Below are 27,546 nucleotides of genomic sequence, written 5' to 3' on the forward strand. Positions count from 1 at the left end.
GTTTTTAGCCAGAGCTTCTGGAACAATATCTGAGCAGTGAATATCACACCAGCTTCAAAAACATTTGCATAGCTCAGCTGTCCCCAAAGAAATTTTCATTTTAACAGTTGAGATAAATTGTTCTAATTTGAACATTCTTACCCCCAAACCAATATTACTGATTAAAGTTGGAAAAGATGTATAAATGTAACTTGGCACTCCTGTAGCTTTTTCACTGCTTCTTTATTTCCAGACTCTATCCAAATAAGACTTGGTCTTAATTTTAATCCTACCACATAGTTACCATTTGGCAGTTTAATAACATGTGTCTTTAAACTCTGACACCATAAATTACAATATTCCTTTTCTTTTAGGTGGAAGAAGTGTAATTTAAAATGTCAGGTTAGTTTTCCTAGTTTTGTTTTGTTTCGCTTTTTATTAAATATGGCCAACTTCTAAGTAAGATATTATTTTATTTCTGATTGTGAACTAGTTCTTAAATATTAAAAATAGCTAGGAAATAGCTTTCTCATCTCTCGATTGCCATTCCTAGTTTTGCTCATTTTTATCCTTGTTCTTTCTTGCTGTTAATCACCTAACTTCCATCACATACACAGTTTATATATGTGCACCACCTGACTTCCATTGTATTCTAAAATTTGCATTTATATCACATACACAATTTATATATGTGCACATATGTACTATATTTGAACATATATACAGGGTGTCTGTAAAGTTCGTGTGCAATTTAAAATAATGGGCTGTTTCAAATTGCACACAAACTTTATGGAGATCCTATATCAAAAAGAATACCTTATTCAACTGTAATGTTTACAAATGAATCAGGAACCGATTTTGAGGATTAAACAATCTAAGCGTATTAAATATATTGTCTTTTGTTATAGTCACAAAATTTGTGGCAATTTGAATAACCAATGAAATAATCTTTAAATTCATACTTTAAATTAAAAAACTGTTGAGTGTGTGAATTGATTTCTGGAAGGACTGCTACCAGCCTCATACTGATTTTTTAAGACTACCGGAGTCAATTTTTTCCTTTTTGGGGATAAGTTACTTTTAATTAAAAGATACAGATAAATTATTAGAAAAAAATAGTGTGTGATTACTGATGTTTTATTAAATTTCTTCCTTTCTGTTACAATATGTAGTATGTTTATTGCAGTGATATCCTTGGAATCTGTGTTGATTTAATCCTATCGAAAAGCCTTCTTGGGTGGAGCTTAGGGAATCTACTGTGTGACTTTATAGAGTGGCCTGCTAGTCAGCTAGACAGCTCTCTGAAAGTAGGATTTCAGTGTACTCAGCCGAAGCAAAGCACATAAGCAGAACACTATAAGCAGCGTGTGAGAATGGCATGTTATTTTGGTATTTGCAGCAAGTGGAGAATGATGATTAAGGGCCAAGTTTGTGTTACATTATTGATGATTGATTGGCATGAATTGCACCTGAGTTTTCCTAGCTGTATTATTTTTAGTACTTTTAGACAGACTGCTAAATTGAGCAACTCCTGCTTCTTACTAGTTTGTGAAATTAAGAAAGAAAAATAATTAACAGTTATTAACTACCTGCTCTGCCAGGAGCCATGTGTGGTTTGGCCTACAGTCTTAGCCTCATGCTGCAGCAATGAGATAGATGCTCTCATTTCTATTCTACAGAAAAGAGATAAACCCTCAGAGAATTTCACTTACTTCTACAAGGTCACACAGAAGTTGCTATCTGAACAAAGCTGCTTATAAAATTGGCAATAGGCGGAACTGTAATATCAAAACTCAATAAAAACATTTATATTTTTGCATTAATCCTAGAATCCCAACATAATGTATCTTGAGATGAAATCTAAATGATTTAGAATAACTACTATGTGAAAATCTGTATATGTAGCTCAAGATACGATTGCTTTTCCTGGTTTTAGACTTTTGGAATGTATTGTCATTTTATAGATAATACTGACTACATTGTATGTTTATACAGATCTCCTTTTCTCCCTGGTGAAACTTACAAACCCCTTTGTCTTACCTTTTATTGTCCTAGCTTTATCATATATTTAAATTCATGGTCTTTCAATAAACGCATCATTAGGTCGGTACAACTCAGAACTAAGATTTGATACAGTTGGCTTTTATGCTATTACCTATATTGTCTCTAGAATAGAGTTAGAGCAGAACTCATCTTGAAGCGTTCAGTAAGAAATTAACATTCATTCTGCAAATGCTTAACGAGGTGTGGTGCTAGGGATTCAGAGTTGGAAGAAGCCAGCGGGTTACCAATGTTACATTCACCTCAACTCTCAAAGGAAGGTATGCTCCTGGTGGTTTTAGGTATAACGGAAGGATGTTTATTCTAACTTATTCCTAATATTTTTGTCGGACCACAATTTTACAGCAGTATGGTCTGCATTAAAAAAGTTTTGAACTTCCTAAGATGCAAACTTTATCTAATTGTATTATTTTTCGAAATGTGTCAATAAAAATTCACATGGCTTTGCATGACTATATTTAGTAGTGTTTTCTGGTATATCAGAAACAATTGGAGTACTCCTAGAAGAGGCTTGGTATTCTGTATACTTTTCACAAAGTATCAGTTGAATCTTAGGAGCACAGCGTTTTTTTTTTTTGCAGTTTTTGGCCAGGACTGGGTTTGAACCCGCCACCTCCAGCATATGGGGCTGGCGCCCTACTCCTTTGAGCCACGGGCACTGCCTGGGGAGCACAGCTTTTTGAAAGTGAGGGCCCAGAGCAATCATTTAAAGTTGGGCATAGAAATGTAACAGGGTTAAGAAATGTAGCGGTGCCTGTGGCTCAAAGGGGTAGGTCGCCGGCCCCATATGCCGGAGGTGGCGGGGTTCAAACCCAGCCCTGGCCAAAAAACTGCAAAAGAAATGTAGCAGAATGGCATTTTTTCTGAGTAAATGTAAATACAAAGTAAAGGCCATACATCTGAGCTTCTATTCAAAGTTATGAGATGCACCAATAACCTCTAAGATCATATTATCTAGCTAATTGTTCTTGATTAGCTAATAAGAACATATCTAGCTAGATTTCTGTCTTTTATTTCAGTATGAGCTATGTTCATAGGTAGTAGGGATTGCATGGTGTACTTTCAAGGAAATGCTTATGAAAACCATAGTGTTTGCAAGGCCTAGGGCTATCTCTGTTTTATTTATGGAACTATAGAAGCTGACCTGAGTGCATGGACCATAACTGCCAGTGGACATGACCTTGCTTATCTGCACTTAAATAAATCCAGTTTTAGTAAGAAATACGATGTGGAGATATTGAGAAGAATTATTTCTCTTAAAGCAGAGTTGTTCTTCGTACTGATTTCTCTAGGAGACCTCACCTTGATATCCTTGAAATCAGACCATGTATCATCTGGGAGCTCATTTATTTTGGCCAATCTTACTCTATGGTTTATCTTGTAATTCTGACTGTTGTTTCCGTGGCTGTTTTACATTAAGATCCTCTTACGGTAATAATGTGCTCATGACCCCAGTATATATTGAGCATGATTTTATATGGAATAAGTCATATATATAAGTGTGTATATGTATGTAAGTGTGTATACTACATCTGTGTAAATGCTACTTTCAAACATACCAATAGCTATAACTAGCAAACATTCAAAAAATCACTTGCACGCCAATATTTTGTCTTTGTTAAGCAATTTAAATTTTAGTGGGGTTAATATAGGTTTTATAGCTATTCTGTACTAGATAAATGAAGCTTAAAGAAGTTAGTTTCTAATGCAGTTCATACAGCTAACAAGTGAAGGAGCTAGGCCTCTGTCCCAGATCTTGAGACCCGTAAGGTCCTCGGTATCACTGTCCTTTACTGATTTCACTAAGGCCAGATGCAGTGGCTCATGCCTTTAATGCTAGCATTATGGGAGGCTGTGGCAGAATTACTTGAGGCCAGGAGTTCAAGATTAGCCTGGGTAATATAGCAAGTAAAAAGAATTACCTGGTCGTGGTGGCACACACCTGTAGCTACTTGGGGAGATTGAGGAGGGTGAATCCAGGAGTTCAAAACTGCATTGAGCTATGATTGTGCCATTGTATTCTAGTTTCATCAAAGAGTGAGACTCCCATCTTAAAAAAAGGACAGGCAATAGCCTGTGATACTAGCCCAGTGTAGCTAGCCCTGAAACCCTTAATGGAAAAGAGCCAAAATAGATTATTTAAATGAGGATATGACAGATTTTACGATAAACATCAGTTTTCTGAGTCATTTTTACAGTATAAAGTCAAATTATTCTAAATTGATTTTTAAGACGATTTCTATTAATCTTTCTGACTCTTAACAGTTTTAATTAGACTTACTGGCAAAAGAAGTTGTCAAGGAGGTTGATATGTTTTCTATCAGTAAAACTTGACATTACAGTGAAATAATAAGGTTCTAGTGCTTCATACAATATTCATAGTAAGACTTTAGTAAATATTTTTGATGAAGAGAATTATCCTAAAGGAAAGTATATGCATACTTATTTAATAGTAACTTTAATAGCAACTTAATTTTATGCTATAAATTTGGGGGAGGGTAAATAAGTCCATTTCTTACTGTTCTATAATTTTTAGGAAATGAAGACATTTATCTTTGAAAGTTTAAAGGCTATATTATTCATGAGTGTTTCATTTCACTTAAAATCCCTATACAGTGAGAACACATGGGAATTTTTTCTCAGCTGTTAAATTTCTGATGCATGAGCTTATAGAGCTCAGTAGTAATTTTAGTTTTGTTATTATGAGATACTAGTAAAGGTATTTTACGGAAGATACAATGTGCCTTGAGTCCTCTTAAGTTCCTTTCCTAAGAACTCAGTATTAGTAAAAATAGATAAAACTTTCTGTTCTTGTGGATTCATCAGTGTTAACCAGGAAAAAATTATGGTATAAGCCTAATATTTATCTGATATCTGTTTTAGTATTCTACGAACCCAGAAAGTTTGTGGAGTTTTAAAGTTGAATCTAGAAATATTAATGCTAAAATTAAAATTAGCCTTTTTAAGCTTGTAGACTTTTTCAGATGTCTTAATCCTTCATTTTGATAATTCTTTGAGTGACTATTACGTGTTCTAAATACATGATAAACTGATATGGACAGCGTAGTGTATGAAAACCCATAACGGAGTCATGTGACTGGGTTGTATTATGATATTTTTACAATTTGCTGATTTTATTCTTTTTTAAAATGACGTTTGCTGCTTTTGGTTTTCTTAGGGTCGTTGCTCCAGGGAGAACTGCAAATATCTTCATCCACCTCCACACTTAAAAACACAATTGGAGATAAATGGACGCAATAACTTGATTCAGCAGAAGAACATGGCCATGCTCGCCCAGCAGATGCAACTAGCCAATGCCATGATGCCCGGTGCCCCATTACAACCTGTGGTAAGCTTATTTTCAATCCTCATTTATTACATTTGTTACTCCAAGTGCTCAACTTCATGTGAAAGCGATGATTGCACTAGATCAAGTGAACACATGTCACAGTATCCAGTGCCTTATCATTTTCTAGCAAAATTAAATATCAGCCAAACCCGGGAACAATTATCATATTATATAGTTACAAATGCAAGGAAAATTCTGACAATAGTAAATGAGTAGTATGGACTTGGGAGTCTCATCAAGGGACTACTAATTAGAGGTAGAAAATTTAAGAGCTTTTATAAAAAAGCTAAATTTGATAAATTGGGTGGTCGTAGGTATTATTTGCTAATAAATGTATAGGTAAACTACTTGCTTTAAAACAAATTTACTGTTAGGACTTTTTTGGAGGGATGTGTGTGTCATAATATGAATTTAATAATTTTTACTCACATTTATTCATAAAAGTGTAAAAGATTTATAATAATGTTGAGTTGAAAAGATACCTGGCTTAATTGTGATACTGTGATTTTCAATTTCATTGAAATTTACAAAGATCAGAATATATCTGTCAAAAATTTATGTCACTAACTTATATGTAATATCATATGGGGTCATGAGAATATGAAGATCCACATTTTTCTGGTTTGTTAACCATATGTGTTTGTTAACCATAATAGTATGTGTGCTATTATTTTTCTAATATTTTCTTAATACCTGGTCTCAAGGTAATATTCTCCCTTAAAACTTAATACAACAATCAGGCGGCGCCTGTGGCTCAAGGAGTAGGGCGCTGGTCCCATATGCAGGAGGTGGCGGGTTCAAACCCAGCCCCGGCCCAAAACCACAAAAAAAAAAAAAAAAAACTTAATACAACAATCATTCCATAAAAGGGGAGGGATTGCATTTTGAGGTGAAGGGATCTCCATATTAATTGGCAGTGATATCTATACAGTTGAAGTGCAAGAATATTATTACAATCTACTGATCTTCTAATTTCACATGCCTATATTAGATTAGTGTGAAGATTTCCATTGGTTAAAAAAAAAAAAAATAGCTGTAATCATTCGCTGTGTCAGAAGAGGACAAAAGTCTCTTTTACACTTGGCCCTCACATATAGTTTCAAAGATTTGATAAACCCTTGGGGGCTCATCAAACCTTTTTCTTTACGTGGAGATACTTTGTTCCACTTAAACATTTAAGCATGCTTACTGCCAGGCTGTTCCCTCTCTGTGACCAGGAGCACCTCTGAGATTAGGAGGTGTGGTTCCCAGATGGAAGAGGTTAGGACTGGGTGGGACAGCGTGTTTGAGATCAGCAGGTGTGGTTCCCAGATGGAAGAGGATAGCACTGTGCAGGACAGCGTGTTCCTTGCTGTGAGGTCTTGGCCTGTCTCCTGACCTAGGCCTTGAGTCTGTCTCACTCTCAAGGCCATTCTAGCATGTCAAAATACAGTCCTAGGACACATTATAAGTAACATTTATGCTGTTTGAAATACTTTTAATGTTTTGTTTATAAAATTATAGATTTCTGAATCCATCAGAAGAATTTCCAATGCTTTCGTGAGAATATTCTTTCCTTAGACAAAAGTATTTTTATTAGTTTTGAGAGCACATTCAGACTTTGTTAATTTTTTCTCATATGACTAGATTTGAATGTGGACTAGCCCTTCTGCTAGTGGCATCCTGAGATCCTAGTCTAAAAATGTACTCTATTCAGAGTGATGACTTTGTAATAAGCATAGAAATCATTTTAATTATTCAATTTTAAAGCATTTAAGGCTTTAATGATTGGAGAGAAGGCTTTAATCCAGGAAATTTCCCTTCAAAACCCCATCCGAGACATTATGATCCTTTTGTAGTCAGCCCTGTTTGGATGAGAATAATGATATGGAGATTTCATAAATAAATGGAATGGTCATGATCAGCCAATTACTGGGACATTAACCTGGACCTACAAGTAGGGATTAAAACAGGGCTAGAAGCAGCCATGTGACTAATGTGGAAAAGGACTGCCACTCAGAATGGTCCTGAGTACAGATGAGAGCATTTGGAGGCGTGGTGTTAACTGGGATCCCATTCAGGTAGTGGGGACAGCATTCTACTTCTCTTGGCCCCCAAACCCTAGCCAGAGAACAGGGAGGAGAGCAGGGGCTAGCAAGGTCTAGGTGAATTTGGAAGCATCTAGCTTTGTGCCTGGTGTATAGCAGAGATCTATAATTGCTTGATGAGTGAATAAACAAATGAAAGAATAGGTTTCCCAAACAGCAGAAATATAGGCAGGGGTTTGTGGTAATTTAGCTGTCCCAGAGTCCAAAGGAATCATAACCAGGAACCAGAGCACAAGCCCGGTTACAGAGGCTGCAGCGTAGAGGGCAGAACAGACGTGATTGCACACCAGCAGATGACATATTAACAAAGGCCGTCAAGGGCTTGATGAGGATATTACTGGCAATAATAGAAGTGCCAGCCAGTTTGAGTTACTATGCAACCGAGTTTGGGTTGTCATCTAAATTGAGAAAGACTAGGGCTATAAATTTAAGATCTTCAAAACATGACACTGGGCTAATTTGGAGAATGCAGGGATTGACAGGAGAATTCTTTGTCACAGATTGTTAGCTTATATTAAAATGTACCAACCCAAGAATCAAAAGAGGACTTGACATTTTTGAGATAAATAACAATAGTTTAGGGGCATTTGCTACACTCAGCACTTTTTATATATTAAATCTCATAACCATCCCATAAAATAGGTAATAACATCCTCGATGTAGTCATAAAAACTCAGAGGCTCAGAGGTGTCACATAATTTGCTCAGATTATACAGTTAGTGAGTAGGAAACTTAAGAGTTTAATCTGCCCAGCCTATTGCAGGGTCCAGTGTCTGTGCCGTATCGGGACACACTCCCATACTGCTCTGGTCCTCCGTTGATTCACTTACGATCATTGACCATCCTCCACAGAGTGAAAAGTGTAAAATATATCATCTGTGAGGTCCTAGTGATATTACTCAACAGATATAATCATTCTCATTTCAAAAGATGAGAAAATTAGGAAATAATGTGTTTACTTTCTAAACGTTAATATAATAAATTGTATAATAATTGAATTGAAATGAATTCCATCATTTCTAAACCACTAATAAAAACATCGAAAGGTCATTTTGTCTTCATCATGTGTTCTTTGAAGATAAATGGAAGACCTATAGTGTTTCATTATTCAAATTAAAAAATTAATTTTTTGGATTTTCCAAGTACTACTTTATCATCATCATTACTTTGCCACATACTGTCTAGTGCAAAGATATTCTCATGAGAAATTATTACTTAATTTAACCAACAAGGTTCTGTCTGCCAGCAACATGTTTCCATATGCCTTGACTGTGTGCTGTGAATTTCTTTTAAAAAGCTTTATTCTTTGGTTGCTTAACACACATTGGAAATGTAGAAAAATGACTTTTAAAATGTGTGGTATATAAATTCCAGCTGAAACTGATTGCATATTTGATATATGCTCCCATTTTAGTAAAAATCTCATTGTTCGCAAAACAAAAGCTGTTTCACAGTGCTTTAAAAATAGTTAATAACCCTATGATATTTGCAGTATTATAGCATGGTAGCTACATCGTAGAAATTTTTAATATAAAAAATCACAAAACAAAAAAGAAAAATTAAAATTTTGGACAGGCATGAAATTTTGAGGTAAAAAGTAAATCACATTAATCACTTTTATTTAACGTTCAGGTATCCAAGAAAATATTTAATGCATTTTCTGGTTAATTTCTATGGCAAAGAAAAGCAGTTAGGAAATCCATTAATACATAGGCTAAGCAAATGTTTCTAGAGGAACTGTATAAATGCCAATTGCAGACTATAATGTGAACAAGACTGCCCTGTGGGGCTCTGCCATCTAGAGGAGAGGAGGCATTCAAGTAAACACAGGTGGTGGTAAATGCTGCATTTGAGGGACGAGTTTTGTGGGAACAGAGAATAGGAAAAGCCCTTTCATAGTTGGAGATATGGATGGATCAGGGGAAGTTTCAAGAGAAGGAATAATCCTTCCAGCACAGTTAGGAATTGAATAGATAGGCTGGGCAGGGATAACGTTCCATGTGGGAGCAAAACCACGTTCTAAAGATGAGAGCTCTAAGGGACCCTGTGTCCTGAGAGACCTTTCATAGAATCATGAACGCGTACCTGTCTCTGTAGAAGGCCCCAGCATGTGTGGAACTGGAGTCACTGAGGAGCTTTCAGAAACTACTGCCGCCTAGTTTTCCCCGAGTTTCTGACGAGTGGGGAGTGGTCAGGGCACCCACAGTTTAAACATCCTGCAGGTGATTTTCAGGCACACCTGGTTCCTTTTCTAAGAACCGCTTGTTCCAGGATCGCTGAGAATCAGACACACCTGTGTTCAAATCCTAGGCCTTCCATTCATTTGTATCTATGGGCACATAGATTTGTGGGGGTTTTTGTCTTTCAATTTATTTTTATTTTTTAAACTTTGCACAATTATTTCAAATTATTAAGGGGGTACAAATGTTTCTGGTTACATGGATTTTTTAATACTCGAGTCATGGCTATTGGTGTGCTATCACCAAAACAGCTCAGCATTCACTGTGCCCATGAAGTAGTCTTTGCCCCTCTCTGCCTCCGGCCTACGTGACTTCCTCTGAGTTTTACTTCCCTGTGCACATCGTTGCTGATCAGTTAGTTCCAATTTAACAATTCATACATTGTTGTTTATCTGCAAAATGGAGCTAATACCCACCTGAAAACTTGTAATTCCCTCATCCGTTCATTCACTAGTATTCATTCAACAAATACTTACCGAGTGCCTACTTTACACAAGGCGTTGTTCTGGGTTCTGGGGAGTTAGCAAGAATCAAAATCTTCTCCATCCCCCATTCCTCAAATACAAAAGACGAAAGAATCTCCCAGGGAATTTATGCTTTCCTATTAGGATTAAATACAGTCCCACAGATAGAGCACTCAGCACAATAGAGAAGGAATTAGAAGTAATAATCATGTTTGCACAGTTAACTGGGGTCATGATTTGAAATTTATTCATAAATTGAATAACCCTTTATATTGAAGCATGATTACCTCAAGGGGATCAGAGTGTGTTTCACTTAAACAAGTGATTAACCCGTAAATGGCACCAGAATTAGCAAGTTTATAATTTGTGTTTCTCTGTTGAGGGTGTTCAGTGGCAAAAGGCAATCATGAACCAAGCTTCCTTATTCCTTCCAGGAACAAAGATATCACAAATCATTATCACAAGGATGTAGGCAGTATCAAGTACACCAATTACATAGTTATTTGTTATCCTGTGGGCACTTCAGAAAAAATAGGTTGCCGCTCGATGATGCTATTGCATTAATATCCATCTCTGAGATTCCACTGAACCCTCTACAGGACAGCTTTGAAACACAACCGGCAATGGAGCAGGTCAAGTGATTCCCTAATCTGATCAGGGCACTCTGATGGGGCTGGCAGTGACCTAACAAGGTGCTCTTTGAAAAAGCAATGAAGCAAAAGCAGTGTAACAAATTTACAAAAGAACTTTTAAAGAAATGAAGGAATGTTTCAGTTTTCAATTTTATTTTGGAATCAAGTTACAAAGTATTATAGAGCAATTATTATCGATTGACTATTCAGCAAATAGCTGTACTTATCTAAAGAGGGACATTTGAGATAATGCTTGCAGAAGAGTTGATGTTTCATATTTTTAAAAGCTGCTGCAGGCTTTCTTTGGGGACAGTGCCCAAAAATTCTTAAGATTTTAATATACTCTGCTAAACTAAGGTAAAAAAACAATTCTGAAAACTCCATAGAAAATTCAGAGAGAAGGTTGTTGCTAGTGAATAAGATCAATATTCTTATAAAAGAAAGGTATTATTTTATCTGTAATATGCAATGGATACATTATATGCACTTGGAGATTTTTCAGTGTAAATTATTTGATGAGACTTAACAAAGCTGAAATTTATTGGCCACCGATCTTATATTACTAAAATAAGAATGCTTTTCTTCTTTCCAAATAAGTTTGTAAATTTGGTCTTTGCTTCTAAGAAATTATGGTAGATTGTACACAGTTAACATAAACATCCCAATAACTTTCTGAAGTGTGCATGCAGTTCAAAATTAGCAGTGCATTGCAAATGCACTGTCTGGAAATGCATGTTAATTCATAGCACAAAAAGACAAATGATACTGCTGGCTTCTGTTATCCATATGCTAAACTAGTATTTAGTCTTCTATGCTAAATTTCTTACAATTCTTAAAAGTCTGATACATAAATTAGAGTGTTAGCCTGGCTGGATTTTTATGTACTATCTGACAACATATTATAAAAGTACAAATTAAATCTGAATATTCTTGTATTGAAATCCGAGTCCAACATATATTCACTATGCAATCAACCCTTGTCCTCTGCCACCTCAGCAGCCTGAGGACAGTGGGGTATTATTAAATAAGTGGCTGGTCAAGGAACTGTTGGTGGACAGGAGCTGCCTTGAGCTCTACTTTGTGACAGACTATTTGTTGTTAATGTTTGGAATGCACAGATAGTTTCTTAATAAAAATACATATGCTAAATACAAAGATTTTGTCCCAGAATAATTTGTGAGGTCAAGGGACAAGTACATTTTCCAGGACAAGTATTCTCAGCTTTGGGGGCTGGATAATTCTTCGATGTGAGGGTCTGTCTGGTGTGTTGTAGGACAATTCCCACGTTCTTTGGCACCAGGGACCAGTTTCATGGGAGACGGTTCTGCCGTGGACAGTGGTTGGGAGAGTATTAAATTCCTGTAGGAAGTGTCCGACCTGGTCTTCGTGTGCAGCTTACAGTAGGGTTTGCACTCCTCCGAGGATCTACTGCTCCCCTGATCTGATAGGAGGCAGAGCTCAGGTGGTGATCTGAGAGGTTGCGGGGACCTCTGCTGTGCAGCCCAGTTCCTATCAGCCCACAGACCACACTGGTCCTGGCAGAGGTTTGGAGACCACAGTTGTAGTACACTTGGCAGCATCCACTGGATGGAATAGCACCTAAGCTGTGGATCCTGAGGCAAGATCATTCACGATTGAAAACCAGTGCTGTAGGAAAAAGGGAAGACTTGAAATCCATTTTATTCTTATAAATGAAGGATGAGTTATGCCCAGAGTAGTATATATTCATTTTTAGCACATATCTTTTGTGCCATGAGGATTACTTTTGTAATACGTGCCTTATGTTGCACAAGGCATTACTCCAAAGCTCTCTTGAATACAGTGTACCCGCTGGGATCATCTGACTTCTTACTCCTGTCAGAGGGAAGAATTAGCTATGTGCTACCGTCTCTTTCATTCTGAAACATGTTCTATGATCCTATTCCTTGCTGCTGGGTAAAGAAAACAAATTGCTAAAAATTACCTGAAAGAATAACATTCATTTAGTCTACAAAGTTTTTGTGTTTCAGAATTAAACATTATTACACAAAACATTAAACTTTGAGAATTGAAATTCTACTGAGTTAGAAACACAAAAATGTGCCATTGAGAAAGTCAGAAATTGTGTTCTGTCATAATTCCAAAACTGGAAAAGCAAATTGTTAAAGTAGATTTCAGTTAAATTCTTTACTTCTATTCAAGAACAAATATATCTCATGATATTCAAATTTGCATAAAAGCAGAAAAACAGTTCTTACATTTTTCTGGCGCAAATTCTATGTGGCAGTAGTTTATTTGATACTGCCCATGTATTTCCTTGAACAATCTTGTAGTATTTCTTTAACACAATGATTTCTTAAATCATTTCTTTAATGGTGTCCCATTTCAACTTTGTATTTCAGACTTGGTTTTCACTGTTGTGGAGAATTTGTCGTTGAATGTCTCAGAAGGGTGTGATAGGCTCATGGAACATGTGTAATTTCTCCGTCAAGCAAATGTGCCAAACACTTTCATCTTATGCGCTCATGTCATCATCGCCTTTCATATCCCCCACAGGATTTATTCACATCTTACACTGACTGTGAAACTCTGTCATCCTCTGGGAGTTCTGCTTTATTCCAGATAATAGGACACTTGCAACCTATTAACGATTGTAAATATCTTTCAAGTACGTCTGACATAGCAATTATGAAATGTATTTCTTAGACTAAGCTCTAGGATTTAATCAGGACGGAGGAAGAGATTAGGTGACCTCAAGAAGTTCCTTCATAGAAGTTTATCTACAAGCAGAAAGAAATCGCAAGTGTTATAGAACCCTGTTTCAAAATCCTAGTGGAGAATGTAATGCATATTTTACATATTATATTTCAGAAAAACACTGATTTGATGAATGCTTATTTATTAATATTTAATCATTCTTAATCCTAAGTGAAAGCCTGTGAACATGGAATTAAAAGGCGGGAAGAATGGATTATAGATGGATGGATGGGTAGGTGGAGGACACACATCCAGGGTGGATATGAAGTTCGTGTGCAGTTTAAAATAGTTTACCATAGAAATATAAAATATGCCGTTGATAAAGTCAGAAATTATGTGCTACATATATAATGCATGATAGCAACTTTGCACTGAGCCCCGCATATTAAATTGTGCTTTTTATTTTTCAGCCAATGTTTTCAGTTGCACCAAGCTTAGCCACCAATGCATCAGCCGCCTTTAATCCCTACCTGGGACCTGTCTCTCCAAGCCTGGTTCCAGCAGAGATCTTGCCAACTGCGCCGATGTTGGTTACAGGGAATCCTGGTGTCCCAGTACCTGCAGCTGCCGCAGCAGCTGCGCAGAAATTAATGCGGACAGACAGACTTGAGGTAGGGAAGATTTGTTGGTCTCTATGTATTCCATTCTAATTCTCAGTGTGTTTTTTGCTTGTTTGTTACCATGGCCAAAATCTGTTTGAAAATTCAAAGCAGAGGTTTGGGAGAATTTCACTAGAATACAGGTGTGCTGTAGTTGGTGAATGTAATACTTATAAAAGCCCCCAACATCCGTGTGTAGACTCTGGGTTAGAATTGCCTGTCACTTCACTATGTCTCAGTTTCCTGGTCTTTAAAATGGAGATAATTTGCATTTTTACTGCAGAGTTGCATGAATGTCTTCTACACAAATAAGTGCTTTCTAAAAGGGTGCTGTCGTTTTGCTGCTGCTATCAAGAATAACAAACTTCACCAGGCTCCTAACAATTGTTCCCGAAAAGCTGTACCAAATACTAGCCCCTATCTACAAAACATTTTAAAATTTATCATACAAATTTCCTCGTAAGCTGTGTAATACTTTGATTACAATAGCAAGGTAGATTTGGTTGTGTGGTGTGCTCTTATGAAAGTTTTTAAAAAGGCTTTTGCATGATGTTGTAAGTCCTCAAAGTCAGCCATCGTTAGATGCATATGCTTTGCCGTTGCTACGTGAAAAAGAAATTAATGTTAGAAATGTTATTTTGAAGTGGTCGTTCAGAGTTTCAACGTGAGTGTAAATTAGTGGATTTGGTAAACTACAGATGCAGGAAAAAAGGGCAACACGAAGCATATAAATCTGCATTGATTCATATGTTTTCCTCTTCCTTTTCCTCTTCTGGTTAGAGTGAGGCGATACTAAGGGCCAAGAAGCTCTACGTGTATTTATTACTGACAAAGTGGCAAAAATAAGGCCGTTGTGTAAACATAATTAACTTTAATAATTAATCTCTTCAGCAAGAATGTAGTTAAGAAAAACTCATTTTTTATTTACCAGTAAGTAAGATAAATAAATGGATGCATTACAGTGAGCTCAGATTTCAGTGCATTTATAACCATATACCAGATTCATGCATCCCGGGTTGAATCCTCAAAGCAATCTTAGGAGGAAGAGGCTATCTTGAATCCCATTTTTAGAGAAATCAGTTGAGGGGAAGAGCTATGAAATAATTGTTCTTGCATCTGGATTTTAGAGAGGTTTGTTGTCACACCATTGTACTCATTAATTAGCTAATGCAAATGCATTTGCAAGAAATCTATGAAACTTTAAATATTCTAAATGATTGAATGCTCAGCACGTCAAGCAATTTTATGCCCCCTCACCTTTCTAAAGCAAACCCTGGGGTTTTGATGCTTCATTGTTGATTGATTAATGGGAATCAAATAGGCAGTCTGAACTCTAATGAAGCCTAAAGGATTAATTATTTATAGGAAGGGATATTCAGAAAACTGGTCAAAACTCTTCTAAACTAATCCTTTCATGATTTTAGTTGTATTTTATCGTGCTTTGTCTTTAGTTGTATTTTATCGTGCTTAATTGAAATGAATACTGTCATCTTTTGGTTTTTTCCTTTTTGTGAAAGGCTACGTCTTGTGTATTTTGTCTGTTTTATTTTGCTGTGGTTGGAACAAATGGCTTCTACTGTGTGGACTGGTACTCCCATTGACAGGAATTCCCCTTACCTAAGTGCCTGATGGTCGTGCAGCTTCCTTTCTTACTGCAGTGTGATGCTGAGAGCAGCTCTGCTCTGTGCTGTGACTTCAGAGTATCCCACCTTCAGGTTATTTTCCCATGTGCCAAATGCACCACATATTGAGGCCTACTAATTGGCCAAATGTTTGGTTATTTGGGGTTTAAGTCTGTACTTTTTCTTCATGGAATTCTGAAGTGCGCTTTTGAATTTTGAATTTCATCTGAGGCGGAGGTTCTCTGATTCAGTAGAAATTTTGGCACTTGCCCCTTCTTTCTCTCTCCTACAACTTTTCAGACAAAAAAAATATAAAATAAAATGTAGATTGTCTGATTTCTGGTCCTCATATAATTACAAAAACTGATATAGGTACAGCACCTAATGTGAAACCAGAAAATAATGTTAAATTGGGAAACAGAAATTCAAGATATTAGTGATATTACTAATTAGGGAAATAAGCCTGGGTCAGTATTCCGTAGACCTCAAGTTCCTCACCTATAAAATTAGGGAGTTTTGGGCGGCACCTGTGGCTCAAAGGAGTAGGGCGCTGGCCCCATATACCAGAGGTGGCAGGTTCAAACCCAGCCCCGGGCAAAACAAAACAAAACAAAATCAAACAACAAAAAAACTGCTAAAAAATGAATAAAATTAGGGGGCTTCATAGACAGTCTCTTAAGATTAGAACATTTGAGGGGGCTTGACATCATTTTCTTACTTTTAACATCAGCCACAAGCTATGAAACATTTAATTTAAAAATTATATATAAAGTATCACATTCACATACAACATAAGTTTTATATCAACGATAATATCATCATTTTTTAATTGGGTATCTTTTACAAGACTTTGTAGCCAGGTACTTTCTGTACTTCAAAATTCAGACTTAATTTTGTCTAAAAAGGAGCAAATCTCTTAAGTATCACTCACTGAAAGGCAGGTTTTAATTTTCCATTTTGTGACCTTGAGAGGCCTTTCCGTAATTTCTAAGCACGAATTTGCTTTCAGTCATGATTTTATGAAATTATTAAAATCTATGGGTACTAGAAAAGACTGAGTTTTTTTTTCTTTTTTTTTTTTTTTTTTGTAGAGATAGAGTCTCACTGTACTGCCCTCGGGTAGAGTGCCGTGGCGTCACACGGCTCACAGCAACCTCTTAACTCTTGGGCTTACGCGATTCTCTTGCCTCAGCCTCCCGAGCAGCTGGGACTACAGGCGCCCGCCACAGCGCCCGGCTATTTTTTGGTTGCAGTTTGGCCGGGGCTGGGTTTGAACCCGCCACCCTCGGCATATGGGGCCGGTGCCCTACTCACTGAGCCACAGGCACCGCCCAAGACTGAGTTTTTAAATCATAACCCTGCTTCATTACAGAGAGTTAGCGTTTAGGGAGATCATTATTAGACTTATCTTCAAGATGTAGTAATTTTTTTATGGTGCAAAAGAAATCCATGAACGCATTCCTTCTCTCCTCCTCTGAACACTATCCACTGGGAAAGTCTTAAACATCTTTCAAGTAGAAGATGTGGGGATTGTCTTTGAAAATTTTTAATTGCTGTCTTATTAATCACAAGAAAATACCTTGTCCTATAATTGATACCCAGTAACTTGTTAAATAGATGAACAGATGAGTCAAACAACCAACCAAATTATTTAATTCATTAGTCACAGAAAATCAGATGTCCTTATTTAGAGCTTACAGCAACCCTACAGAGGTAATAGAGTGTGAAAAATGTTTAACTTCAGGAAAGATTTTAGCATTTGTTAACTTCCCTTTGCAAACATGTTTTCATTTTGAGCATTGCAATAAAATATGGCATTTTGAGTATGTTTCTAGAGCAATGGTTTTCAAGCTTTCATGGAATTAGAATCACTTGGGGTGATTTAGAATGACTTGGAGTCATTTTTAAACTATAGCGCCTCATCACCAAAGGCTGACTCAGGGAGATCAGGAACCTGTTTTCACAAATCTGCCAGGTGCTTCTAAATGCAAGTAGTTGGCAAAACTCTAGAGCAATGTTTTTCAACCTTTTTTTCCTTATGGCATGCTTGGCCCTATAGTTAAACTTCTGAGACACACTTAAATGATGTTGATCAAAAAAAGGAGTAAAGAAAAAGAATATACTGTACTTTTGAACTTCTTTCGAAAATAATCAGGGATCTTTAAAAATGTCCGTGGCACATGTAAGATCCTCTCGCAGCACACCAGTGGAAAATCACTGCAGTGGAGAAGGCCAGCACCTGCTGTTTAAGCCTCGACTTTTCATCTTTTACTTAATATCTAGTTATTTTTGACTCAGTCTAAAGTCTGCCTCTTCCTGGATGGCGTCTGTGGCTCAAAGGGGTAGGGTGCCAGCCCCATATGCCAGAGGTGGTGGGTTCAAACCCAGCCCTGTCCAAAAACTGCAAAAATAAATAAATAAATAAATAAATAAATAAAATAATAAATAAATAAAATAAAGCTGCTTCTTCCAATACATATAACATTCTACATATTATTAAGTTGCTGAGAACACTATGTACAGAATAATGAAACATTTTATTAATAGGCAAACAATGATGATATTAGGTAATTTATATTAGACAGCAGTCATCACACAAAAACCGGTACTCACATGTTTTAGGCTTTGATTAAGACCTTAGATTGCCATTTGGTTAGCTGAACCATGTTTATATCAACAATCTACATGAGAAAAACATATGATGTATTCTCAAAAAGGTAGGCAAATCACTTGGTTTCCGAAGTTTACTTATTTTAAGATAAATTATACTTGTGCTGAAAGTTTTATTCTACTGAGATAATCATGACACCAGTCCCTAAATTAGTCCTCTGATTGCTATATGGTTCTGTTATTCACTGGTACAGTGGAACTTGGTAATCCTTCTTATATAGGCAGAAAAAAAATATACCTATTGAGTACACAATAAAGAATATTTGAAGCTAGATGAGGATTAGAATAACAGTGAAAGGCTGGCCTGGGTTGGGATTTTTATAGGAGTTTAATGGATTTAATTTAACATGATTGCATATAAAAGACATTCTATTCAGAAAAAGATGAGAAAAGTAGATGCTTTTAATAATGTGGGAAAGGCTTATTGACAAGATTACTTTAACTTTATATTTCTGTTGAGGATGTTTGGCTATGGCTTATGTGATATTTTAATATCTTTAAAAAATTAACAAATCCTGAGTTATAAACACAGAGCCCTGTGGAGTTTATTTTTTTGTAGTTTATTTTTTAAATTTATAATAAGCTTTAGAATAGCTCTTAATATAATCAGATTTTGTAAATTTTGTTATAGAGATTATAGAATTGTAAATTATTTTAAATAAGGTAATTGCTAATCTCGGCTAGGCCACTGATTTTTCTGATGTTCTTCACCACTTTCTTCATTTAAATTATAGCCAAAATGTCCCCATCTTTGCACTTACTTAGAGTAATAAAAGTAGAGTTGAGCAGCACTCTGGGAGGCAAGACAGGTGGATTGCCTGAGCTTAGCAGTATGAGATCAGCCTGAGCCAGAGACAGACCTCCTCTCTAAAAATAGCCAGGTGCTGTGGTGGGCACCTGTAGTCCCAGCTACTCGGGAGACTAAGGCAAGAGAATCGCTTGAGCCCAAGAGATTGAGGTTGCTATGACTTAAGATGCTACGGCACTCCACTGAGGGCAACAAAGTGAGACTCTGTCTCAAAAAAATAAAATAAAAATAAAAAGCAGAGTTGAGGGCGGCGCCTGTGGCTCAGTCAGTAGGGCGCCGGCCCCATATACCGAGGGTGGCGGGTTCAAACCCAGCCCTGGCCAAACTGCAACCAAAAAAAATAGCCGGGTGTTGTGGCGGGCGCCTGTAGTCTCAGCTACTCGGGAGGCTGAGGCAAGAGAATCGCTTAAGCCCAGGAGTTGGAGGTTGCTGTGAGCTGTGTGATGCCACAGCACTCTACTGAGGGCCATAAAGTGAGACTCTGTCGCTACAAAAAAAAAAAAAAAAAAAAGCAGAGTTGAGCATTTGGCATATTAACGAGTTTGTTTCAATTTTTTGCATTTTTCTGTCCCTTGTTGGATTTGCACAGGAATAAATAAATGACAGCCTGGGAGTGGATTTAACGGTTCTTTTGTTGAATATTCCTATTTATTCAGATTTTATAATTTTTTGACACAATGTCAAGTGGCAAATTCTTAGATACTTATAGAAAGAAATATGCTTATATTATGTAGCTTAAATGATAATGATGGATCTGCCTTTTGGATTTCAAAGAAAACTTCCATTTAATATTAACAGAGATCTCATTAAGTAGCTAAAGTAGATGTCCTTTTCTTCATTCTTTTAGAAGGGGAGAAGTGGATCAAATTTTCATAACTATTGGACAACTGACTGAAACTAGAAATCACATCATTGGATATGTATCTTGGGAATTTAATCATACAATGAATCGACTATGGTCATTTTCAGTAATCACCAGAATTTTAAACTGTAGCGAATTTAATCCTTTTAAAATTGAAAATAGAGATGATTTCTCAGCTATAGATTAGAAACTCACAGCCAACATGAAGACGAGGTGCTGTGGGCACTTTGGTAAAATCTTTGATTATCCAGCATTCCTTTTTCAAAGTGTTATGTCAGTTCAAGCTTAGAAAATGAAGCCCAGCATGTTTATTTTGGAACAATATATACACATGTCTTTGAATAAGTTTCTTAGTATTGGTCATTAAGTATTAAATTGACTTCCCAAAATATTAAAATAGAGTCTGTTCCTTGTTACCATTATTTCTGTTTCTGCTTTTGGATATTATTCTCCAAAGACGGCTCCATTAATTATACAAATAAGGTGAACACAAAACATGCTACTACAAAGGGATGTCTCCTTAAAAAATATGCAAATGACTTTCCAGTTTTGAATACATTCAAATACATTCAGTCCCAGAATCTCTAACTTGCAGAATGTCGATGGATTCAATGCTACTCATAAAATCATTATGACTTTGACCATTTGAAATATGTTTGTCGTTTTAAAAAACTAGACATCAAATAACAGAACTGCTTACTTTAATGAGTTTTTTTTGTGTGTTATAAGCTGTGTTATTAGTGTTTTTATTTTGAAGATTACGTGGCTAATAAAGTCAGAGTAACTGGAACTCACAATTTCTGACCCCAAATGCTACCTTCTTCTACTATAACACTGCTGTTTAGTTAACAAAAGGGTTTTTTTTAGGATTAATTCACATTTCTCTGGTAAGTTTTTCAATTTTTTGACTTAAAGTTTATTATTATTCCATAAATGGTTTTCTAGAAATGAATTTTGGAACTTAAATGTTTTAAATAAATATCTTCATTGAAATGCTGATTTTTTTTTTTAACTCTAAAAGCAACCTTTTATCCATCTGGAATGAAAGTTTATAAAACTTACCTGATTCACAAGAATTCTTGCTAATAGTCGAAACGTAAAAGACTCAAGATTCTTCTCGATTGAATCACTTTTTGTGTTCAGTTAAATCTGATTATTTTAATTTAGGTATAAAAACCAGTCACCGAACAGTAGAAAGTACTTTTATTTGTTGACTCCTTAATGCCATTTTTGTACCTTTATCCTTAAAAGTGATACACCTATAGTCATGAGTATATTCTTTGCAATTTTAATTATAATATGTGAATATTAGAAATAATAGATACCCTCTGAGTTACCTGTGTGATGAAATTTGAGGAGCCAGCGAAATGATCACCCTGGACACCATTTAGCATAATGAGAAAATGTTACACTACCTTGATGAGCAAAAAGGCGCCAGACAGCAGCTGTACTATAACTACAACTATTTAAAAAACATATGCATGCAGAAGACTAGAAAAGAAAAGGGAAAAAAGAACCATAATATTGTTAGGATTTTCGGATTTAATTTTACCTTCTGTGTCCTGAATTATGGTAAATCAATTTCTCATCCTGATTTGAATTTTAAAATTAACCAAAATTTTGATTATCAATTGTAATTTTCTAGAGATTTCTTTGGGGATAGGATAGTCTAATTTTTTTTTTTTTTTTAGTTTTACAGAGAAACCAGGCAAACCTATATACAGCAGTCAAAGGATAGATCCCATTTTATTAATGGTGACTGTGAGGTAAAAATATGTTTTAGAAGTTTTGGGAAGTTTATTCTGTTCAGAAAAGTACCCAACAACTCAGACATACATCTAGTGCTTTTCCAACCCATCTGGCTTGTATCCTTCACCAGTACAAGTACTCACAAGAGATTTCTCTTTTTTTTTTCAAAGGCAAAAATAATGTGAGAATAGCTATTTCAGTGTATTGCTTCTGTCCCATTTCTCATGTCAGGAGAAACATTAAGATAGAAAAATATAAATATATGAAACTGTCAAAAATGTATCTTATGCAAAAGGACTTGACTAAATTCTTTGAAATTTCAGAAGTTATCAACTCTGCTTAAATATTTTTAGAATTTTTTCTAAATGCATCCCACAAGAAAATAAAGAGTATAAAATGGGGATACATCAGTCCTTAACCTGTAGGAACCACAAACCCACACGCCATACAAAAAGATTAACTTTAGATCTATCTTGTCAATGTAGCGAAGAATAAGCTAAGTTTAAAAATAGAGTACTTATTCCCTGCTGCTAGTTCACTCATGATCAAGTTCACGAATGCAAGAATTACTGGGGAGCTGACAGCAGTCAGGAGGAATCCTGTCAAGACCTTCTGTAAATTTCCAATTGAACGCAGCTGCCTTGACATAGATTTGTGTAAACAGAAAAAGATCCTTCTTATTTATGATGTAGCATGTATTTAGTGTAAATTTCACGTATATTCATAAAATGCTTCATTCTCACATAATGTAGATGTGTCTCTCTCCCTAGGTATGGAGGTAAGCCCCATACAGTGTGTTTTGGTTAAGTGCTGAGAATCTGTGTTTTTGGATAGCCCCACAGCTGAATCGGATGCTCAGGGGGATCTGATAATTGGGGATAATTGTTCTAAATGAAGTGTGATCATTTTTGCTAGTAAAGTTTGCTTTGCTGCTTCTGTTCAATATGATAACTACAGTAATAAAAAACAAAATCTCAGATAACTTCCTAAGGCATCTTTGTGTTCTTGGCATATTAGTGTCTGGCACATAGTGATTCAATGAGTTTTTTAAATTAGATAATTTGAATGAGGTAATGAATGGAGTTGGTTCATTGTATGTACGTGGAATAAAAAGTTTTGGCTAATTTGAGGTTTCCAAACAGTGCAAGATGTTATTTATAAAGTTCTTTTTAAGATGTAACGTGACTCGGATTATTGCGTCCTTTCTGAAGAAGCACTTTACTCAATAATAGGAAAGGAAAATCATGGAAGAAAGACACTCGCACTTAAATGCAATCATTTTATTTTTATCAATCCAAGCAAACCTTGCTTTTTACGTTGTAGCAGGGTACACAGTTTCTCTTTTTTGGCGAACTACAAAATATAGTGCTCAGTGTCTGCGTTGTTCAGATTGTAAAAAAAAAAAAAACTTGAAAAATAAAAACTGTTTCTTTGAAGCTTCAAGTAGGAGCACAAAATATTGAAAGGACATTCTGTGTTTTAGATGGCCCTCTTGTGGTGAAAAGGTCAAACTATCCCAAATGAAGCCTGCAGGAGCCTTTAATAAGAGTCAAAATTGAGCAGGTCAATGAGAAATAATCTATTGTCATCTTTTCCCCGGGATTCCCAAGGCAAAATTAACAGATACAAAACAAACGGACAGCAACAAAAATGATCCTGCTTATGTGTTTTATATAGCTACCAAGTGAAATCACTAATGGTTAAAAAAAAAAAAAAGCACCTAGAAACATTTTAACAAAAAGCTATCACCTTTTATTTTTTATACTTTTTACTTGGAAAATAATTACACATTTATACAACAGTCACAAAAATAGAAGTAAGTGTCCTACCTACCCTTTATTGACCAAAATATTAAAATCTCTTAGGACCACAGTATCTCTTATAAAACCATAAAATTAGCATTATACCCTGCCATTTACCGATCTACAAACCTTAATCAAATTTCCCCAGTTGAGCTACTGATACCCTTTCTCTGCCTCCAGGTTAATCCAGTCTGTGAGTGTCTGAGTCTTTCTGTGTCTTTCGTGACCTTGACACTTTGGAAGAGTACTGATTGATTGTTTTCTAAACTATCCTTTCATTCAATTTGTCCGATCTTTTCTTATGATTAAATTCAGGTAATGACATATGAAGTGATTTTGTGACCTTCTGTCATTATATCTCATTGCCTCATATCAGCAGGCACACGATGATGTCATTATAATATTGCTCGTGATGTTAACTTTGATCACTGGTTTAAGTGGTGTCTCCCAGGTTTTTTTACTGTAAAGTTACTATTTTTTTTCTGTAGGTAATTAGTAAGTGTATCAAAATAATTTTAGATGAGATGTTTTGCCATAATTAATATCATAAATGCATTTCCTTTCTTATGGGCATTTTACTGAACTGGGATTATAGTTTGTATACTAAGCTGGGAATTGCTAGTGTTATTTTGTTGCATTGTTTACAAATAGTCTTTCTCCCTTTCATTTATAGCCTTCTATCACCTGCCTTGAACTTTAAGTTAAAATCTGCAGAAAGGTTCTGCTTGCTTGTGTTGACTAAACCTCCTGCGCTTAATGACCTCACAGGTGTGTCGAGAGTACCAGCGTGGCAATTGCAACAGAGGAGAAAACGATTGTCGATTTGCGCACCCTGCTGACAGCACAATGATCGACACCAATGACAACACAGTCACTGTGTGTATGGATTATATCAAAGGGAGATGCTCTCGGGAAAAGTGCAAATACTTTCATCCCCCTGCACATTTGCAAGCCAAGATCAAGGCTGCTCAGTACCAGGTCAACCAGGCTGCAGCGGCACAGGCTGCAGCCACTGCAGCTGCCATGGTGAGTAGCCGCATCGGCTTTCCTCATTAACAAGCAGAAAGGCAAAATGAGCCACGACTGTATCTGACGACAAGCTATTCATTTATTAACCTTTGCTTTTCAAATTTTTGCTGAAGATATGTTTGTTCAGGTATCCCAGACAATACATAAAGAAGTTACCGTTCACTGAAGTGAGGGTAACTCCTCAAACAGTTCAGATTGCTCCTCCTCTTGGCCTAACTTTTAATACTCTATCTTTTTCTGGATGTAGGCTTTCTGAAATTTCCTGCTTTGTAAAAACCACCTGTCTCCTTTTCAATATAAGGATACTGCCATTTTCAGTCTTCTTCTTTCTGTGTGTCATCTAATCAGCCATTGTTTTCCTTGGGTGTGTTCCTTTGCACATCAAGGCTCTTCTTTACATGTATCTTGCTTTTAGCAGTAAGGTAATCTGGAGCTGTTTAGGAGAACTGCTTCGACCAAATTATTTTTAGAATTAGCTACAGGATTTGGAACAGTATGCTATCTTGATCCCTATTTCATAATATTGTGGCATAAACATAATAGTAAACCTAGAATGGCCTGAGGATGCCATCATGTAGAAATTTCTGACAAAGACAGCAGTACTCAAGGAGTTAGAAACGGAATAATTTACAAGAGGCACTAAACTAGATTCTGAAGTAAATTCTATTGTGATCTAGTAGCTGATTTTAGTGAGTCCATTCTTTATTCTTTGCTTAGCTATTTTAATGTTGTCCTTCTTTACACAGCTATATGACTTTATCATTAAAATGTTCATCTGAAAAGTCACTGTGCGGTGTTTTCATAGCACAGTGAAATAATCACGAGAGAGGTCTTTTCTGTGTTTGTTTATGGATACTTGAGCAAAAATACAGAAGGCAGACCCCTCTCTTCCTTTCACTCTTTTTTTCTGTTAGGATATCTCGTTTGTAATTAACGACAAAGAGGAGTTATCTTCCCAATAACAACTCAGTAGTGCCTTTATTGTGCATGCTTAGTCTTGTTATTCGTTGTATATGGCATTCCGATGATTTGTTTTTTTATTTGTTTTTTCTCACCTACCCAAAAATGCACTGCTGCCCCCATGATGCACCTCTGCTTGCTGTTTATGTTAATGCGCTTGAACCCCACTGGCCCATTGCCATCATGTGCTCGCTGCCTGCTAATTAAGACTCAGTCGGCTGTCAAATCACTGAAGCGACCCCTCGAGGCAACCTTTGACCTGGTACTATGACCTTTCACCTTTTAGCTTGGCATGTAGCTTTATTGTAGATACAAGTTTTTTTTTTTTTTTATCAATTTTAAAATATATATTCCTTTTTTCTTTTGTAAAGTTGTAAAGTACAATGAAAAAACTGAGTGTGGTTTCCTGACAAAATCAGTGGAAAGACTATAAGTACGTAGATGGATGTCATATAATAAAAGATTCTGAAAGCCCAGCAGCCCACATTCAGTTTGACTACATTGTAGAATGTTCTAGAGAAATACTTGGAGGACATTAAAAGTATATTTTTGACTGTATCCTTATGTACCTGTTTGGTTAGCATGGCTTTAGTGATAGAATTATTTACTTTTTTAATATTGATAGTTCAGTATTTAAGGAAAAAAAAAAACTTGCATGCTCTGGGACATTTGCATGTTGAGGTAGACCTGTGGGGAGGAGCAGAGTGGGTTAGTTTTTATTTATCTTTATCAGTCACTCTATAATTAACGATTAACATTGCTTATACCTGTCGACCCTCGTGGAGCGGGAAGTGCAGCTTTTCTTCTTTTCCCAAATCAGTGGCTTCTCACAGAAAGCCTGAAGCATTATGGGACATAAAACACTTTAACACATTGTAACATGTGCTCTCCTACTAGTGGGGTTTTGGTTTGGACAAAAATAATGCTTCCTGTAAAGCTTTTATCTTGCTTTTTTTTCCCTTGATTTTTTTTTTCGTTGTTGTTGTTCATTGGATTTTTTTCCCCCTTGGGTTAGTTAAGTGCTCTGCTGCTTGCTTGCTCGTGCTTCCTAACAATTTTAGCCTTCAACTGATTTTTCTTTTTTCTTTTTCTCTTTTTACTGGTATTTGTTTTTTATACTCATTCACTAAACAGGGAATTCCTCAAGCTGTACTTCCCCCGTTACCAAAGAGGCCTGCTCTTGAAAAAACCAACGGTGCCACCGCAGTCTTTAACACTGGTATTTTCCAGTACCAACAGGCTCTAGCCAACATGCAGTTACAACAGCATACAGCATTTCTCCCACCAGGTAAGGGGTTGGGTTTGTTAATAAATGAATCTGATGATCCACAGAGAGTTCTATGGTTAGAGCAGATATACCACACCCCAAGTTTGTTCTTAGATAACATGTGAAGGTAAGGTGGTCCATAATGGAAATTATCTGAGGGTATCCTGATGTGGTTTGCCGTAAAAACTAAAAAGTTCAGCTTAATGAGGGTTAAAGATCAGTGGTGTTTTATGTATTTACTTGTGTTTAAGTAATTTGGAATTGAAATATAGTTTTCTTCTCTTTCTTTCCTCTTTCCTCAATACCGTTATATGTCTGTCAAGCTATTTTTCGATAACGTTCCTGCTGTAAGACCCCTTTGCCTTTGTGATTCCACGGAGTTAATGTGGATCATATGAAATGACACCTACAGTTTGATTTTTATTTTTCATCCTTTTCCCCCCCAAAGTCAAGAAGGAAAAACTGACTATCCTCTAGAGCTCTCAAAAAGGGCTCATACTGGTGCCAGTGAGCACATTGCTTAAAATTGTGATTGTTCCAAATATAATATAAAAATAACCCTCAGAGCCAGTGATGTCTCCATTTATGATTGGGTTATACACACGTGGTTTCAGTTTATTTTCAATTTGG

General features: G+C 36.2%; 1 protein-coding gene across 29 annotated transcripts in view; it reads left to right on the plus strand.

The window, feature by feature from the left end:
* Nucleotides 1-27,546, plus strand: part of MBNL1 (muscleblind like splicing regulator 1) — a 204,524-nt gene that overhangs the window by 161,525 nt on the left and 15,453 nt on the right. For 17 of the 29 annotated variants that reach the window (XM_053600659.1, XM_053600639.1, XM_053600636.1 and 14 more), the window contains 5 exons: nt 5,219-5,389; nt 13,959-14,159; nt 24,429-24,686; nt 25,858-25,911; nt 26,784-26,937. In XM_053600659.1, coding sequence (XP_053456634.1) covers nt 5,321-5,389; nt 13,959-14,159; nt 24,429-24,686; nt 25,858-25,911; nt 26,784-26,937 — 736 coding nt within the window. In that variant the 5' untranslated portion in view covers nt 5,219-5,320. Of the gene's footprint in view, nt 1-5,216; nt 5,390-13,958; nt 14,160-24,428; nt 24,687-25,857; nt 25,912-26,783; nt 26,938-27,546 lie in introns of those variants that run through there. The other 12 variants (XM_053600646.1, XM_053600642.1, XM_053600651.1 and 9 more) reach the window with 2 other exon arrangements.

Source organism: Nycticebus coucang, chromosome 8, assembly GCF_027406575.1.
Source record: "Nycticebus coucang isolate mNycCou1 chromosome 8, mNycCou1.pri, whole genome shotgun sequence".
NCBI lineage: Eukaryota > Metazoa > Chordata > Mammalia > Primates > Lorisidae > Nycticebus > Nycticebus coucang.